The 15,408-nt window shown below is 54.7% G+C and overlaps 1 protein-coding gene across 1 annotated transcript; it reads right to left on the bottom strand.

Moving 5' to 3' along the window:
- Positions 1-4,036: 4,036 nt before the first annotated feature.
- On the bottom strand, positions 4,037-8,034 carry HLX (H2.0 like homeobox). Its single transcript, XM_054630475.2, has 4 exons — positions 7,156-8,034; positions 6,391-6,570; positions 5,739-5,923; positions 4,037-4,936 (listed from the first exon to the last, which is right to left on the bottom strand). Exons 1-4 carry the CDS (start codon positions 7,727-7,729, stop codon positions 4,595-4,597), a joined length of 1,281 nt encoding a protein of 426 aa, XP_054486450.1. The 5' UTR covers positions 7,730-8,034; the 3' UTR covers positions 4,037-4,594.
- Between the last annotated feature and the right edge of the window lie 7,374 nt (positions 8,035-15,408).

Here is a 15,408-nt window from a genome sequence, read left to right as displayed (position 1 = left end):
AGCTAATGGACGTGGACTCTGAAAAGAGACCTCATATTTCTCTCCGAGGAGTCTCTCCAGGTCCGCAGCCGAGAATACACACAGAAAACGTTGTGCTTGAATTATAGCTGAGGCTTTGCTTTATTTGAATTCACTGGTGTTTATTTAAGAAAGTGAATAAAGGTTTTGTGTAAACAGCCATTATTTCTGATGAGCGCTCAACAGTAATAAGAAGGGGGTGGTTTTTTTAGTCGAGATTGTGGCAAAAGTTGACATTTTGGAGATTGCAGTTTGTCTTGCCGACGCCAGGCAGTCCCGAGGCATGAACTGCAGGGAAAGCTGTGTGTGCCTGCGAGTGTGAAACGGCAATGCCGAGCGCACTGGGGTCTGAAAACAATTATTTTTTAAGACATCAGCTTAAGCCCGACATTAAAATAAAATAAAAATATTTTCCTAAGGAGCGGGGCCGGTCTCGCTCTGCTAACGAGGGAGGCGAACTCAGGTTTCGCTGCCGCCGGCTCCGCGCCCACGGGGCTCTGGGAGGAGCAGCACCGAGGCGGGGGAACCGCGGCGGACACCCCGTCCTCGCCGGGCAGGACAGCGGCGGACCCTGAGGCCAGTTCCTCATCCAGCCCTTTTGCACCATGCGTCTCTTAATTAAAATATTGCTTCTGTTTTGTTGTATTATTGTTTTGGGTGTTTTTCTTCTAATGTGGCTGTTATTTGTGAGGTTGACTCAGGTCTCTGGAGATGGGAGGTCTCTGGTAAGAAATCGGGCGAAAAGAAAAGTATCTCGTTGGGTTTCCTAACACAGCGCCGGGGAAAGGTGGGGTTATCGGTAAACTGCTTCCCGGGAAGAAGGCTGGCCGGACCTGGCTCTGATCACTCCGGCTGCGCATCTCTGCGAGTATGGATGCCCCTAGACAGGGCTGGGATATCGGAGCGGCACGGCGAGGCCTCCCGCTTCTGTATTAATCCGATTTCCCATACATGCCAGGCAGGAGGAGGCAGGAAAACCTCCGTGCGGTAGCGTGTACCGCTCCCGCTTCTTGGTCTCTGGTACGACTTTTCATTATAAATCAGCGCGAAAAATTTCTGCGGGGCGTCCGGGTGGGGAAGTGAGGAGACGAAGAGAGTTTGTGCGGTGAGTCTGCCCTGGCCGGGACCGCGGGGACCAGGGCAGCGCCGGGGAAGCTCCTGCGGCCTCCGCGTGGGGACCCCGGCCCCTCCGCGACACCTCGCTGTCACCCGGCCGCGCTGTGGCGGGCGGGGAGAGCCCGAGGGGGTTGCGGTGCCCGGCACAGACATGGAAAGAGTCACAGCGGATTTAGGGGAGGTGAAGAGACCGCCACGAAAGCTGCTGCTCCTATTGAAACACCGTCAGGGATTTTCGTGTCTACAGTAAAACAGTGTGCTCGGGCGTCTCTAGTTCAGAGACAACCAGCATCAAAAGCCTTTCGTGTTACCCGGCCATAGCAAGCAAACAAAATAGAGGCTCCTCCAAGTTTTCTCTGATCTGTTCTGGGAGCGCGGGTGTTGCGTTGCACTACGGACATGTCGCCTTCGCCAGCCAACGGCGTTGGAGCTGCCTGCGGTCACGACATTGTCCCTATTTTTTCCTGCAGAAATAGAGCAGTAACTGCAGCCTCGCGGGACGGAGAAAACTTCCTTCCCTGAAGAGACGGGCACAAATCCCTCCATGGGCTCATCTTTTCCTAAACTCGTTTTCGTGGCTTTGCTGTACCTGCACGAGCACAGCAGGGGCAAACTGGAGAGATGTAATTAATTTTTCCTTTAGCCGGGGGAGAGGAAGAAACCCACCCGCCCGTTCCACCACTTGGCCCCTTGACCCGAACAGCACCCGAGGTGCACGGAGCACAAAAAGTGGGCGCAGGATGAAGGATTTTTATCCCATCCCTTCCATTCCGACCTGAATGTCTTTACCCAAAGCTTGAGTCCCAACAGCATTGTTCCCCCCCCCCCTTTTTTTTTTTTCTTTTTTTTTTTTTTTCTTTTCTGTGTTATCTTAAAATTATGCCATAAAGGCATTGCCTCGCTCTCTCCCCGACTCCAAGTCCAGGCGGGCGTTGCTCCCGTTATTTGGGGAGGCCGAAGTGGAGAGAGCCTAGACCCGCGCAGCCAGCCCTGAGTTGGAGGAGGCACAGATTCCTTTAACCCAAGGGAAGAGAAACTCTTTCCCGACGCGCTTTTCCTTTCTCATCTGACAAGAGCCACTCCAAAACCCTCTCTCCTGCACGGGCTAGTCTTCAGGAAGCAAACTAAAGAGGCAAACAAATTCCTGCGGTTCCGTGAGCCGCACCACGGTGGTTTATCAGAGGAGAAACAGTCGTGTTTCGCTGGGCATCTGTCCCGCGGCTTCCCTTGCATTTATGGGAGTTCCAACATCATGGCAAATCCTGCGCTGATGGGAGTGGGGCTGAAAGCGAACTGCAGGGCCCACACCGTGCCCCGATTAGCCGTGACACCCCCACGATTCCTCCCTGGCAAGGTTTTAAAGGCAGAACATTAAATTACAAAGCCCTTCCAGTTAATTTCTTCCCCCGTCCCACTTCTCTGTCCCAGGACGGGTCGTTCAGGGACGGCGCCCGGGGAGCACTACCTCGTGCGAGTGCCGCGGGCATCCAGGAATGCATCAGAACTTTGTGAGCGCCCCCCTTGGAGATCACCCTGCCTGTGATGGCTCTGACGGAGCCTCTGCCCTCTCGGTTACACGTTTTTACCAATTCGCCTGTCCCTTCTTCGTCCCGCAAGATTTCTCTTGGCCTGCTGTATGCCCCAGCTTCTTCTCCCCAGGGCTTCTGGTGAGGGAATTCTATGGGTGTTTCCCTTTCCTCGGGGCTTTGCTCTCGCTAACAAGGGTGGTCCCCGAGGAAAGCGTCCTTCCCGGAAAACTCCCCCGGCCCCGAAGGACCTTCTGAGAAGCAGCGGGCAAAGGCCAGACGTGCACCCGCCTCCACATCACTGGACGACACCGGCATTTTCCCGATCTTTCACTTTATTCCTCTGTCTCCTCTTTCTAACGATGTCCCAGGTTCAGCGCCCATCGGCCGAGCTTGTGGGGAAGAGGGAGGGCGGCTCGGCCTCTCCTGCCCTTCCCCTGCCTCCGTGAGCAGCTTCCCTGCCCTCGCGGATTTCTGTGCCGAAGCAAAAAACACTCTTCCCAGAGGGAAGCACGGGAGCTGCTCACCGCCGCGGCTATCGCCCTAATCCGTGCTGCTTGGCAGGTGAGGAGGGGGAAGCAGAATACCTCAGAAGCAGGCCCCGTCCTCCCTCGTGGCCCGGGAGGAACGGAACACGGAGTAACGCGGCGCTTTATATCTTTCCGAGGGCGAAGCTAACTCTGAACCCGAACGAAGCCGTCGGATCCCGGCCTGGACCCCGGGGGAGTCCCGGCGGAGCCGCCAGGCCGCACGCACCGGGAGGCTCCCAGGCCCAGCGGCACCCACCGGCGCAGCGGGAGAATCCGCCGTGTGTCCGCCCCAGCCCGGTGCTCACCCTGCCCCCATGCCACCGCCCGCCTCTTCGCCGCGCACAGTGCCTCTATGACGTCACATCGCGCCCCCGGAGTCGCACAGCGGCGCTGTGACGTCACGGGGGCTTGCGGAGAAGCGCGCGGCGAAGCGGAGCGACAGTAAAGCGCGGCAAAGCGAAGCGAAGCGAAACAAATCACACACGTCGTGTCCCTCCTGCTCCCTAAAACTGCCCCGACAGCGGCGCCCGGGAGTCGCGGTGGGTCGGGCAGCCCAGCCCTGCCTGGCATCCGTAACCAAAAGCCACCTCACACGGCACAGGCACATGCGGGGCTACGAATGGCGCTGGTGACTTTCTCACCGGGGGCACAACTTTGCGTCATCAAATCCAGTCCTTGTCACTGCTTTCATAAGAAAAAAAAAGGAAAAAAAAAAAAAAAAAAAAAAAGAAAAGGCTGCCTGGGGAGGCTCCGAGGCGAGGAGAGGCAGCTGCTGCCTTCGAGCGGGGTGAAGGAAGCTGGGGCAGTCACGCCAGCCCTCGCCCCTGGTGAAAAGACTGACGTGGCTACAAACCATAGCAAACATTTTATTTACAGGAGTTATATATATATATATATATATTTATATATTTTGTCAGTGCAGTATTTCTTGGCCGGATTATTCGAAGCAACAAGTTGCAACCAATGAGGACGTTGGCAAAATACTTCACATTGTAAATTGGTTGGGGGGTGGGGGGGGGCGGGAAAGGTGGGTATTTCTGAGAGCGTTCTCGCAGTCCCTCGCTCGGATTTTCCTTGGAGAGAACGAGAGGCGGGAAACGGATAATTAAATTTTTTTTAAAAGGGGAAGAAAAGGGAAAATCCCCCGATCTCCTGCGGGTAGCTCTGAGGGAAGGGCGGCCGCCTTATGCTCTGCCGCCCCGGGACTGGGGCTCCCGCTCCGCCTGCAACCTCGACCCCTCGCCCCGGGCCGGGCCGGGCCGGGCGCTGGCCACAGGCGGGAGCGGGCTGGGGCCAGAGCCGAGGCCAGGGCCGGGGCCGGGGCCGGTGCTGGGCCGGCCTTGCCGCGCTCCCAGGGCGGGGGAAGGGACATAAATTAGCGCACAGGTCCCGGGCCGCCCCCCACTATAGACCGCTCCGCGGCTCGGGGCTGGCGGCGGCGGGCGGCGGGGAAGGCAGGCCGGTGCTGCCGGAGGACTTGCCCAGCCCGGCGGCGGGCAGGCTCCGCTCGGCGCCCTCAGTCCGTTCCGTGTCGCTGGGGGCCATGTCGAGGGACTCAGCGTCGCTGCTGTCGCTGTCGCCGTCGGAGCGGCTGGGGCTGCGCTCGGGCTCCCCCGGGGCGGCGGGCGGTGCGCCGGCTCGCTGGGCCGCCGGCTCCGGCTCCGGCGGCGGCTCCTTGTCCTTCTGGGCCTGCGCTTCCTTGGAGTGCCGCCACTTCATCCGCCGGTTCTGGAACCACACCTTCACCTGCGGCCGCGCCGCCCTTAGACGGGCGGCCCGGCCCCACCGCGCCCCGCACCGCGCCCCGCGCAGCGCCCGGCCCCGACCCCTTCCACCGGGACCGGCAACGCGGGGAGATGAGGAGGCGCCGTCCTCCCCTCCCGCTGCCCACATCCTTACGCGACTAAAGGGCTTTTTTTGGTTTTTTCCTCCTTCTAGTTAGTGTATTTAAATACCGCACACACCCCTCCCCGTGTTTGTTTGTTTGGATGGAGTTTTTTTCCTCTCTCCTTCTACTTCTTCTTCCAGGAAACCAAATCTTGCTCAAGAAACCACAGCGTTATACAATTCTGTGCGCTGCGGGCCTCAATAGTGGAATCATTACAGAGTGGCGTTTAATGCTTCCGTTTGAAGAAGTGTTTTCACTTCCTCAGAACGAAGGATTTCACAACGCAAGGAAAGATTTAGAACAAAAAAAAACTATAACAAAAAAAAAGGATATTAAGAATAGTGTTTTCGCTTCTACTTCCTTTGCCCTAAACTGCCTCCTACAGCACTCCAGTAAAGCGCACACTGATGACTTGCCCTGGCCCTGCTCATCTCTCCGCCCAGCCTGCTCCTCGGTGGCCAAAGGAAAGGCAAAAATTCCGCGCCGAGTCACGGTACGCCACGGAACCTGGGCGCAAGAGATGCTCGGGGCAAGGTGCAGCTCCTCAGACAGGCTCCCCACTCATGATAAAGGAAGAGAAATCACTATGAAACTTCACTGCCCTCTGGTATTCATCTAAACTGGAAGTAAGGTTTGAAATAAAAACGAAGCCATTCTTACTTGAGCATCTGTCAGCCCCAGCATCGCCGCCAGTTGCTTCCTGTCCGGTTTGGTGACATACTTCTGGATTTCGAACCGTTTTTCTAAACCTTTCCTCTGCAGGTTGGAAAAAACAGCCCTGGACCAGGAACGTTTCCTCTTGTACGTCTGGGGCAGCGTGTCCTTGGTTAGAACTGCGTACGGACCTGGGGAGGGGAAGAGAAAAGGGGGGGAAGAGAGAGGGAGACTGCGTTATTAATATTGCAGCCTGAAAGGAAGCCTTAATTCGATCTAAATAAGAGTTGGAGTGCGCTGTGCAGGAGGGCCCGGGCCAGCATGGCTCTGCCTGCCCGACGGGTACGTGTCCTGTCAGCTTGTGCTGCCTCGAGCGCGGGCGGAGCTGTATGGAACTCGAACTTCTTCCTCTCCCACCTCCCCGCTTCTTCTCTCTCGGCCCAGGTTATTACTCCTTTACTCGATGGAACGGTCCTCTAGATCAGGCCCAAGGCAGCTCTTCCTCCCCCCCACGCAGCCCGGCCTTCGCCCAAAATCTGGACCTCGCTACACACACCCGGCCTTGCAAAATTGCCTGGTGAGTCCCTCCGGGAGGAAGGGGGCTACTCCAGGACGGAGGGCCCTGTGCCACGGGAGGGTCGAGGAGGACGAGATGTACCTGGAAAAGTGTCTTGAAACTGGTGCTGCACTGAGCTCCTTGGGTTTGTGTTTAAGGGACCCAGGATAGCAGAGGCCTCGTTAATAGGGTCTAGAGACGCGAAGAACTGGCCGGCGGAAGGCTGCAAGTTGGGGAGATGAACCCCAGTTTGGCGGCTCGTAGTTAATAAGGAGGTCAGATCTGCGAGCACAGGAACAAGGAGAGCTCTGTTATACCGCGGTCGAGACCGACAACCCGGAATGACTCGGAGCGGGTGCCCGGTCGGAGGGGCTCGGGGGGCCACCAAGCAGCCATCTCCCGCCCCCAGGGGCTCTCCTCGGGAGAGGAGACCCTGCCCCGGCAGCGAGACATCCTCCGACATATTTACTCCCTTGGTCAGGATGTTTACAGACCGCGAGGAGAGATGGATTGAGGAGAAACAATCACACGGGCTGTGTCCTAGGAGGCAGAAATCCCCGGCCGTTCCGGGAAGTGCGGAGCTCTCCGCTCGCTACTTTCACGCTATCGCTATTTTCCCCGGGGCGTAAGCCCTGAGCCCCGGCTCTGCCGTGCGGAGGCCGGAACGGAGGTGGCGGGGGGGGGGGGGGGGGTGTGTGCTCAGTGAGAGCTGTTAGAAACTTTGATCTATAACTTTTTTTTTTTTAATAATTCTTTTCTCGCCTAGATCGAAAAGTTTTCTAATCGCGGGTGTAGTCGCTAATCACAGTACAAGTAACAGAGCATCGAGAGCGTTAGCAGGGAAAGCGGATAAACCAATTTCTCTACCTCTCAGCGTGTTGCCTTCCTTGACTTTGGGGTCAAACTCCGCCGATAAAATGCGGTCGATGCCGAATTTCAGATCCTTGCTGGCGGGCGCCGGCGCCGAGCCGTGCGTGTGGCCGCCGGGCAGCCGGGCGGGGGCCGGGGCGCCTCCGCCTCCAGCCGCCGCCGCCGCCGCCGCCGCTGGGGACCGGTGCTGCGGGGGGCGGTGGTGGTGGGAGTGGTAGGCGGTGGAGAGCGGCGAGAGGCGCGGCGGGAATGCGGCGGCGGGGGCGTCGGGGGCCACGACGGGCGTGGGCCGGAGCGGCGAGGCCGTGGCGTGGAAGGGACCACCGTGGTGCACGGCTCCCAGCGCGGCCGGCATACCGGTGCCGGGCCCTCCGGGCAGGCTGTCGGCGGCTCCGGCCGCCGCCTCGCCGCCGGCGTGGAGGATGTCGGCGATGCAGAAGGACGGCTTCTTCGCCGCCGCGGCGTCCAGAGGGAAGCAGCCGCCGGCCGCCGGCCCCGATGCAGAGCAATACGCCGCTGACCACAAGCTGAAGTTGGAGGCGTAGAAAGGAGCCAGCCCGGCCGTGTACATCCTGCCCGAGGAGGGGACGCGCCGCTCCGCAGCTCAGCTCCCGGGTGCGCGCCGCGGAGCTGCCCGCGGCCCCGGGCGCATGGGGAGGGATGGCAGGGCGAGAGGCGGCTGGTGGAGCACTTCTCGGAGGGGCAAGGAGAGAGAGCCAACCACCAAAAAATGACGAAAAGAAAAAATTAACCCTGAAAATTAAAAAGAAGTCCCCAGAACCCACAGCCAGACGAAGAAAGCGAGCGGCCGAGGAGCAGAGCGGCGCAAACAAAACAAACCCAAACCAAACCCCTTTTCCTCGCACTGGGGGAAGAAAAAAACATCCACCCCTCCACAAAACTTTCTCTGGCAGCGAGCAGCCCTCGCTCCCTCCCCACGCCCAATCCGCGATCCGCGGGGCCGGGCAGCACCGCCCGCCGACACGCCCACGCAGGGCCGGGGCTGGGTTCGGCCACCGCGCCCACAGCGCCCGCTGCGTGGCCCCGGACACGAGATTCGGAGCGGTTTGCCCCACAAAGTACACCCTAACACACGCCTATACCCCCTTAAATTGCGCTCTCGACTTTGAAAAACCGCTTTTCCCCTTCCCCCCAAAAAAATACAGCGCAAAATCGCCGTGCTTGCTGCCACCGCGATTTCCAAACGTTTGAAAGAAACGCGCGGGGAAATTCTTGGCTATCGGAAGCAGGTCTGTTCTCTTGGAAACAATTCTCAAGGACATATGTTTTCTTCCCGGATAAATGAGCCTGGGATAGTCTGGAAGAGAAGGAGTCCATGCTGATGCATGCAATATATGTATTTATGAGAGCTCCCAGATATTCTGGGCCCAGGACACCTTGGATCCTGCATTAGTAGCGATTAATTACCTAGTATTATTTTGACGACAGTGTAATTTTAGGATAGATTTTTGTCAGGCTCTCCATCCCAGTGACTGCATCTGCTTGCAGACCAATTTTACCTTAAAATTACTTAATAATTTCTCAGACATTTGACGACAGAACTATCCACATTTTTTTTCCAGTACACCAGAATCACATGCTATATTCACTGCAATGATTTAGGGACAAATCTATGAAAGCATCTTTGGCGCATTTTTTTCCCTCCCCTCTAACATCACATTTGTCCCGACCTTACTCTGAAAATCAACTATTTCTTTATTTTTAGTTTTCGTATGAGTAAAGCAGTCGCTGTCGTTTTGAGCAGCCTGCCGGGTCAGACGATTGAAAGTTTACTTTGATTTTGTTTCAGAAATATCATATTATTTTTTCCAAAGCGTTTCCCAAATTCTGACGGTTTTGGGGGAACCGCCAGAAAGGCGAACTATTTTTCTTTCGCCAGGTATGAGGATGTAGCTTCTGTGGGGATATTGAAACCACCTGCAAGCGAGAGTGAACGTGTTCCTTAGCCATAACCGCGTGCTATAACGGATGAAGGTGAGTTTGGCTCCCCGGGAAAAGCCAGGCACTTCTTTGCTTTGGTTTGGTTCTCGTTAACGAGACAAAACCGAAAAATGAAGATGGGCTGTCTTGCCAAGATGTGTCCGAAACCCGAAGGAGGCGAAAGAAAATGTTGATTATGTCTCAACTTTTCCTGCCCCGACATCGGAAAGCCCCTTTTCCTTGCATCTCTCCCCCATTCTCCCTCACGGCAGCTGACCCCAGCACTATCCTCTAGCTCTCAATCCGAATCGAACGACTTCGGTTCCACCCATGTTCCCACCGCCGGGCAGAGCCACTCCGCCAGCCCGCCCGAAGGACAGGCAACGAAGTGTGCCTTGAGTGCTGCATCTCGGCCTCAGACCGTCTCGTTAAATTATTGCTGCAATTACCACTGCTACCCGGGAGCGTTGGACCAGCCCGTGCCTGTTCACCAGGCAGTCAATGCAAAGGAGAAAAAAACCCCAAAAAACCAAACGCGGTGTCTTTGTTGTTGCTGTTGGTTTTTTTGTTTGTTTGTTTTTGTTTGTTTGTTTGGGTTTTTGTGTGTGTGTGTGTGGTTTTTTCTTTTAGGAGCTGATTTCAAAACTCCTATCGCCTCGCTGCCGTGCAGGGCCCGTGGGATGAGCAGCACCAGGGGGACGGGCCCGTTTGCGGGCACGGCCGCGGCTCCGCTGCCTCGGTGCCGCCGGAGGCCGGGATCCCGCTGTCATCCCGCGAGCACTAAAATAACACAAAAGGAAAAGCTGAACGCCTCGCACCAAAGCCCTTCATCCCCGGGCTGCGCCTCAGGAGGGCGAGGGAACCGGGGAGTCCTGGCTGCGGGGCAGGTGCTTTCCCGGGGCTCGGCTGCGCTGCGCACCCGCGCACCCTTCGCGGCCGAAACCAGGAGCACCTGCCTCACCCCCCGGTCTCTCCATCTTCCTGGGGACAAGGGTGTCCTTTCTCCCCAAAGGCCTCCTCCCTGCCTGCCCGGGGACGCGCAGGGCTGCGCGCCGCGCTGCCGGGGGAGGCAGCGGCCCCTCCTCTCCGCGCAAGGAGGGAGAAGGCTGCAGGAAACCCGGGGCTCGCTGCAGTCCAGGTCATCTCCTGTTTTTTGAGAGGTTCCAACTCGGACTAAATGAGCGGATGTGCCTGCGAGATTTGTCCCAAAATAGAAGCGGCTTTAGTATTTTAGGATACAGCAGAAATCCTTATTTCTTCCGGAGAAAAACTTCATAATGAGCGCGAGCACTTCCCTTTTCAATATTTGTGCAACTTTATCTCGACCAGCAAGTTGCTTTGGTGACGCAAATCCGCCCTTGTGTATTGCAACTACAAAAATAAAAGCAAGGAAATCAATTCCCTTCTAGCAATGAAAACATAAATATACAGCTGCGACTTTCCCCTTTAATCTTGCTTTCCGAGGGACTCGAGAAGGAGGCGAATGAACTGAGCGGCAGAAGCGATGCTGCTTTTTTTTTTTTTTTTTTAATAGAGTCTCGAAGGACGTTTCTTCTTCTTCCTCGAGGCCGACAAAGGAGGTGGAAAAAAATTATTCGAGTTTTTTATAGGGGAAAATAGAAGGACTAAGCCCGAGCTCTGCAGCTCCCCCGTCCCTACTCGAGGGCACGGAACCGGGAGCATCCCGGAAAGGGCCGGGCGCTGCCTGCCAGCGCCCCGCGGGAAAGGACGGACAGCCCTTTCGGCCAAATGCCTGCCCCGTCCAGCTCCCCGACGAGCTGCAGGCAGGTCGATCCCACGTATCCCGCCGGGATGCTGGCAGCCCGAGCCCCCCGCCGCCTCTCCCGAGCCCCGAACGGTGCTCGAGCCCGACGCAGCCTCTTCACCTCACTGGGGGCTTCCCGTCACCGCAGGCAGCGCTCGGCGGCCGAGCCGCGGGGAATGCGGAGCCAGGTTTGCCCTTCCGAGCCGGCCCAGGATGCTGACAGAGCGGCCTCCAGCCCTCCTTCTCCGTCGCCCGCGGCTTGCGCCTTGCCTGTTGGATTTTAGGCTTCTGTATATGCTCTGATTATTCCTATGTTTGTATCTAGAAACGTATATGTGCGAGATAAACAAAAAAAATTTGAAAGTTAAAATACCATTATATCTCTCTGGAAGAGTACTTGTAAAAATAAATATTTAATCCTCACGGGAAGCCCTCCAGGAAGAAGGTTCGCTCGGGTGGCATTAGCGGAACCTCTGCACCCCTGCCCCGGGCGGCCCGGGGAGCCGCCCCCCCACCCGCCCGCGCCGGGCACCCCCCAAAGCCCGTGCTCTGTCGCCACCTGCCGAGTCCCAGGGACGGGGCTTCCCCACCCTTCCCAAACCTCCCATTTCCAAAGAACCCACTCTGGGGATGCGAGAGCAGCGGGCAACCACATTTGGGGAGCCCCTCCCTCCGGAGCCGCCCTGGGCTGGGGCTGCAGGGTGGGCAGGGGCGCAATGCGGGAGCCGGGGGGGTTCCGGGGACTGCCGCCCCTGCTTCTCCCGCACCGCCGCGGAATGCGGGGAGCGTTGCAGCAGGGCCGTCCCCCGACCGCGGGCCGAGACCCCCGGCCGGTATCCGCCGCTGGAAGCGGCCGCCGCCGCCGCCGCGGGACTGGAGGGACTTCCCCCAGCTGAGCACAGCTCCTTATCTGAGAGGCTCAACAGCAGCGCAGGCAGGAACTGCCCAGAACCGCAAGCGAACCCAGAGACTGAGCTGGTCAAACCCTTGGCGTTTCCTTTCCATTGTTTCACGCGTTATTTAGTTGAATACCTGTGTCAGTAAGTCACGACTAAGGTTATGTCATCTGCTGAGCAGCCGTGGAAGGCATCGGAAAGCAGGCGGGATCTGGGTTTCCGTGCAGAAGGGCAGAATTTCAAGCTGCCTGCGGGTGTATTTTAACTGCTGTTTGAATTCGAGTCATGTGCTTTTGGAGGGCAGCGCCTGATCCTCCTCACCTGCAGCTTTGTAACAAGGAGAGGCTGGGATGCACACCCAGGAATCCTAGATGGGAATTGAGTCCACAAGGCATGCTAAAATTGCTCTGGAGCAAGATTCCTCTGAAATGCCTATGTTGTAGTTGTCTGAAAACTCCACGGGGTTTTCTGCATGTGAGCAGTCCCAAGAACTGTTCATATGTTCCAGCAGAGTAGATCCCATTGAACGGGTCCATATGGGAGAGCTGATCAAAGCCTGAACCTCCCAACTCCAGGGACAGCACACCAACCACTGAGCTGGAGACTTGTTTCACGTAGTCCCCCAAATACTGTTTAATGCCTCAAGTCCCTTCAGACAGAGAGGGGACCTGAAAACACTGATTCATCTCTGCTCTTGAGTGCCTGGCTCAAAGATCTGGGATGTGGGAGGGCACCGCATCTTTCCACAGCCATGCACACAAAAGAAAGGAATGATCTTTCCTCTCTTCTTTTTTTTTTTTTTTTTTTTTTTTTTGGTGTGTATGTGTGTGCATGTATGTGTGAGACAAAAGCTGCAGATTCATAAATAAATCTTACAGAAGGGTCAGGGTAGGAAATATCAGCTGGAGAGAAGTGCCTCCTCACTTCCCCCAGGAAAATAAGGCAGCATTCTGAGGACTAGCAGGATGAGAACCTTCCTTCCCCAGGTTTTCCTATGAGTTAGAGCAGGCAGGTTCTGCTCACTGTGTTGGCTTTTACAAATCCCATTTTTAGCGCACCTGATGCTGTGCTGGGAGATAGACACTGTGATCCTGTAATGCTGTGATGGTTTAAGCTGCTTGAAGTTACAAGTGCCAGTCTGACATTCTCCCTGCATTCCGGCCGGACTGCTCCTACCCCTGGGGATATCAAATTAACTCTGCCAGTGAGAAAAGTTTTATACTGCCATAGTACCCCAAACTAGCTTTTTTATCATGTGGCCAGCCAAGGTGAGGGTGCTGGGAGAAACACACATTTGGGGGACAGGCTGGCAGGACTGCTGTGACCATCTTCTAGTCTGCTCTAACGTCTCATCAGGTCACCCATTAATTTAAGTGCTGCTTCTTGTATCTGCTTTCTGCAATCTAAAATAGGTCCTTCATGCATGGAGAGCCCCTGAGTTTGTTTTCCTTTCCATCAGCATCATATCATACACACCATCCAATCATGCTGATTTCATAGCTTACTCCACCTTCCAGTCAGACCATGATCTGCTTGCAGGGGGACTTATCATGGGCTAGTTTCGATTTCCCAGGGCTCACCAGCAGAGAGTTTTACAGAGAGCTGGTGTGCAATTAACCCTCTGCTGGCTGATTAAAGGTGACAGGATGTGCAGAAGAGCTGACCCCCTGCACTCATGTGCAACCGCCCATCAGGTAAGCATTTGCTTGCACATGCTGGATTGAGTTAGCACAGTGCACAGTGACTGAAAACAAGCACCACTGCGTAAAATGAAGGTGATTTGACTCTCAGTGAGAAAAGACCATCCACAGGTATTTCCTAAATCTGACAGGAGAGTGTAACTACACCTGTTTTCAGCAGAGACCTGAATAGGCAGCTCCTTAACTGAGGTAAACTACTGCTGTTGAGGACAGGCTCAGGGTACCTCAGTTCAAACTGAATATTTAGATGCAAGTATAGATGAAAATTAATGTTGGGTTTTTTTTTTTAATTCCCATAATGGATCATCATCTCTATGGTTTTGCCAGAACAATCCCAGTCTATTTCCACAAAAGCTGGCTGATGCCTTTGGCCCTTTGCTTCTCCAGCAGCAGTAGATTAAAGTTACAGCACAGAAAAGCCATTCAATATTGAAGAAGGAAATACTAATAACTGCCTAATAAAAGTCTTAGTAAGAAACAGTTTCCTCCTTCTTGCCAACAGTGGTAAAAAATGTGGGGAAGCTGGAAATAAAGATATCAGAAGGTAGACACATAAAAGGCAAAATCAACCCCATAAGGAAGGCAAGTTTCTAGAAGAAAATTACTCTGTAAAACTCATCTGGATTTGAGAATATTTATTGTTTTTCTTCTGCCCCTCTTTTCATGTTCAAAGTGGATTTAAACACAGTAGGTACGTATCAGCCCAACTTTAAAACCAGGTCTTTCCTTGCTATTAGCATGTATAAAACACCAGGAAAATAATGTCATCAAGGCCCTTACAAAAAGTCCCGTTTTAATCTTTTTTAGTTCAAGGGAGATGCTTCCTGGTGGATGCCAAATGGGAGTGCCAGCCAGAGGAGTTTTATGGGCCCATAAACAAACGTGCCAGACTATACAGCATTATATAGCACCCTCCAGAGCTGCTTCCCTCACTGGAACTGAATCTGCTCTAAATAAAGTCCAGCCATGGCTTGGACAGCTCACAGGTTCCCTGTGCCAGGCTCCACCAGGTCACCTCCCTGTGAGACACCCAGGAGGGTGGGCAGATGTCCTGGAAGCTGAGCAGGATGGTGTAAGCTATCCCCTTCCCAGCTGTGGGTCTGGGATGCTGCCTACGGCAATAGCTGCTCCTCCACGCCTTCAGCAAATGGAAACAAAAACAGAGGAGGCGCAGTCAACACAACAATGCAGCACACAGGGGAAGTAATTTCCTACTGATACCTCTAACGCATCATTTTATATCTCAGTGCCTGGGATTTGGTTACCTTTATCTTAGCCAAAAGACTAGCGGTCATAAAAGGTATTTTGCTTTTATTTCTTCTAAAAAATATTATAATGAGATTTTGATTTATCTGTCCTGTAGCAGTGAATTCCAAAGTCTCATTATCTCCCACATCTGCCTTCACTGTCCTGTTCTTAATTTTTTTTCCTGATTTCTCAGCTCCTTGAGGCATCCATTCATCTCAGAATTGTGAAATGGAGAGAAAAAAGGCAAGGCTGACCAGTTTTTCATTTAATTTCATTTGTCACAGTGTCTAACCCAAATGTTTACTCTTGCCCCCCAGATGTATAAACTCCTTTCTAAGCCAGGACATTCTCGTTTTCCCAGCTAAGCAATCCATTTCATTTTGAGGCCACTCTGAATGGTAATATGAACCGCAACACGTTTCAGGTCTCAGCCTAACTGCAAGGAATAAAGACATCGGAGGTGGTCCCATTACTGCGATCTTTCTCAAAGCCTAATGAAGCAGCACCCTCTAGTGCAAGCTAACAATAAAATCCTTATTCACAACAACCCTCCTGGGTCACATTTGGTCTGGGTGCATGGCCACTGGAACTGCTGGGAGTGAGCTCAGCCACAAGGCTTTACTCTTCTCTCTGAAACTTTCTCAGATTTCCTCCCTAGAACCCTAGGATGCTTTGGGCATCCGTTTGATGTTGAATGTTC

Source organism: Agelaius phoeniceus, chromosome 3, assembly GCF_051311805.1.
Source record: "Agelaius phoeniceus isolate bAgePho1 chromosome 3, bAgePho1.hap1, whole genome shotgun sequence".
In the NCBI taxonomy this organism is placed as follows: domain Eukaryota; kingdom Metazoa; phylum Chordata; class Aves; order Passeriformes; family Icteridae; genus Agelaius; species Agelaius phoeniceus.
Note: the sequence above shows the minus strand (reverse complement) of the source record. Positions and strands in the feature narration are given on the sequence as shown.

Bases quoted from the DNA above. Each gene is read 5' to 3' on its own strand.
- HLX (XM_054630475.2), bottom strand. From the start codon at position 7,729: ATGTACACGGCCGGGCTGGCTCCTTTCTACGCCTCCAACTTCAGCTTG. The intron at 6,571-7,155 runs GTAGAGAAATTG...CTGTGCTCGCAG, and splicing joins GGAAGGCAACACGCTGAGAG to ATCTGACCTCCTTATTAACT. The intron at 5,924-6,390 runs GTACATCTCGTC...TCCCCTCCCCAG, and splicing joins GTTTCAAGACACTTTTCCAG to GTCCGTACGCAGTTCTAACC.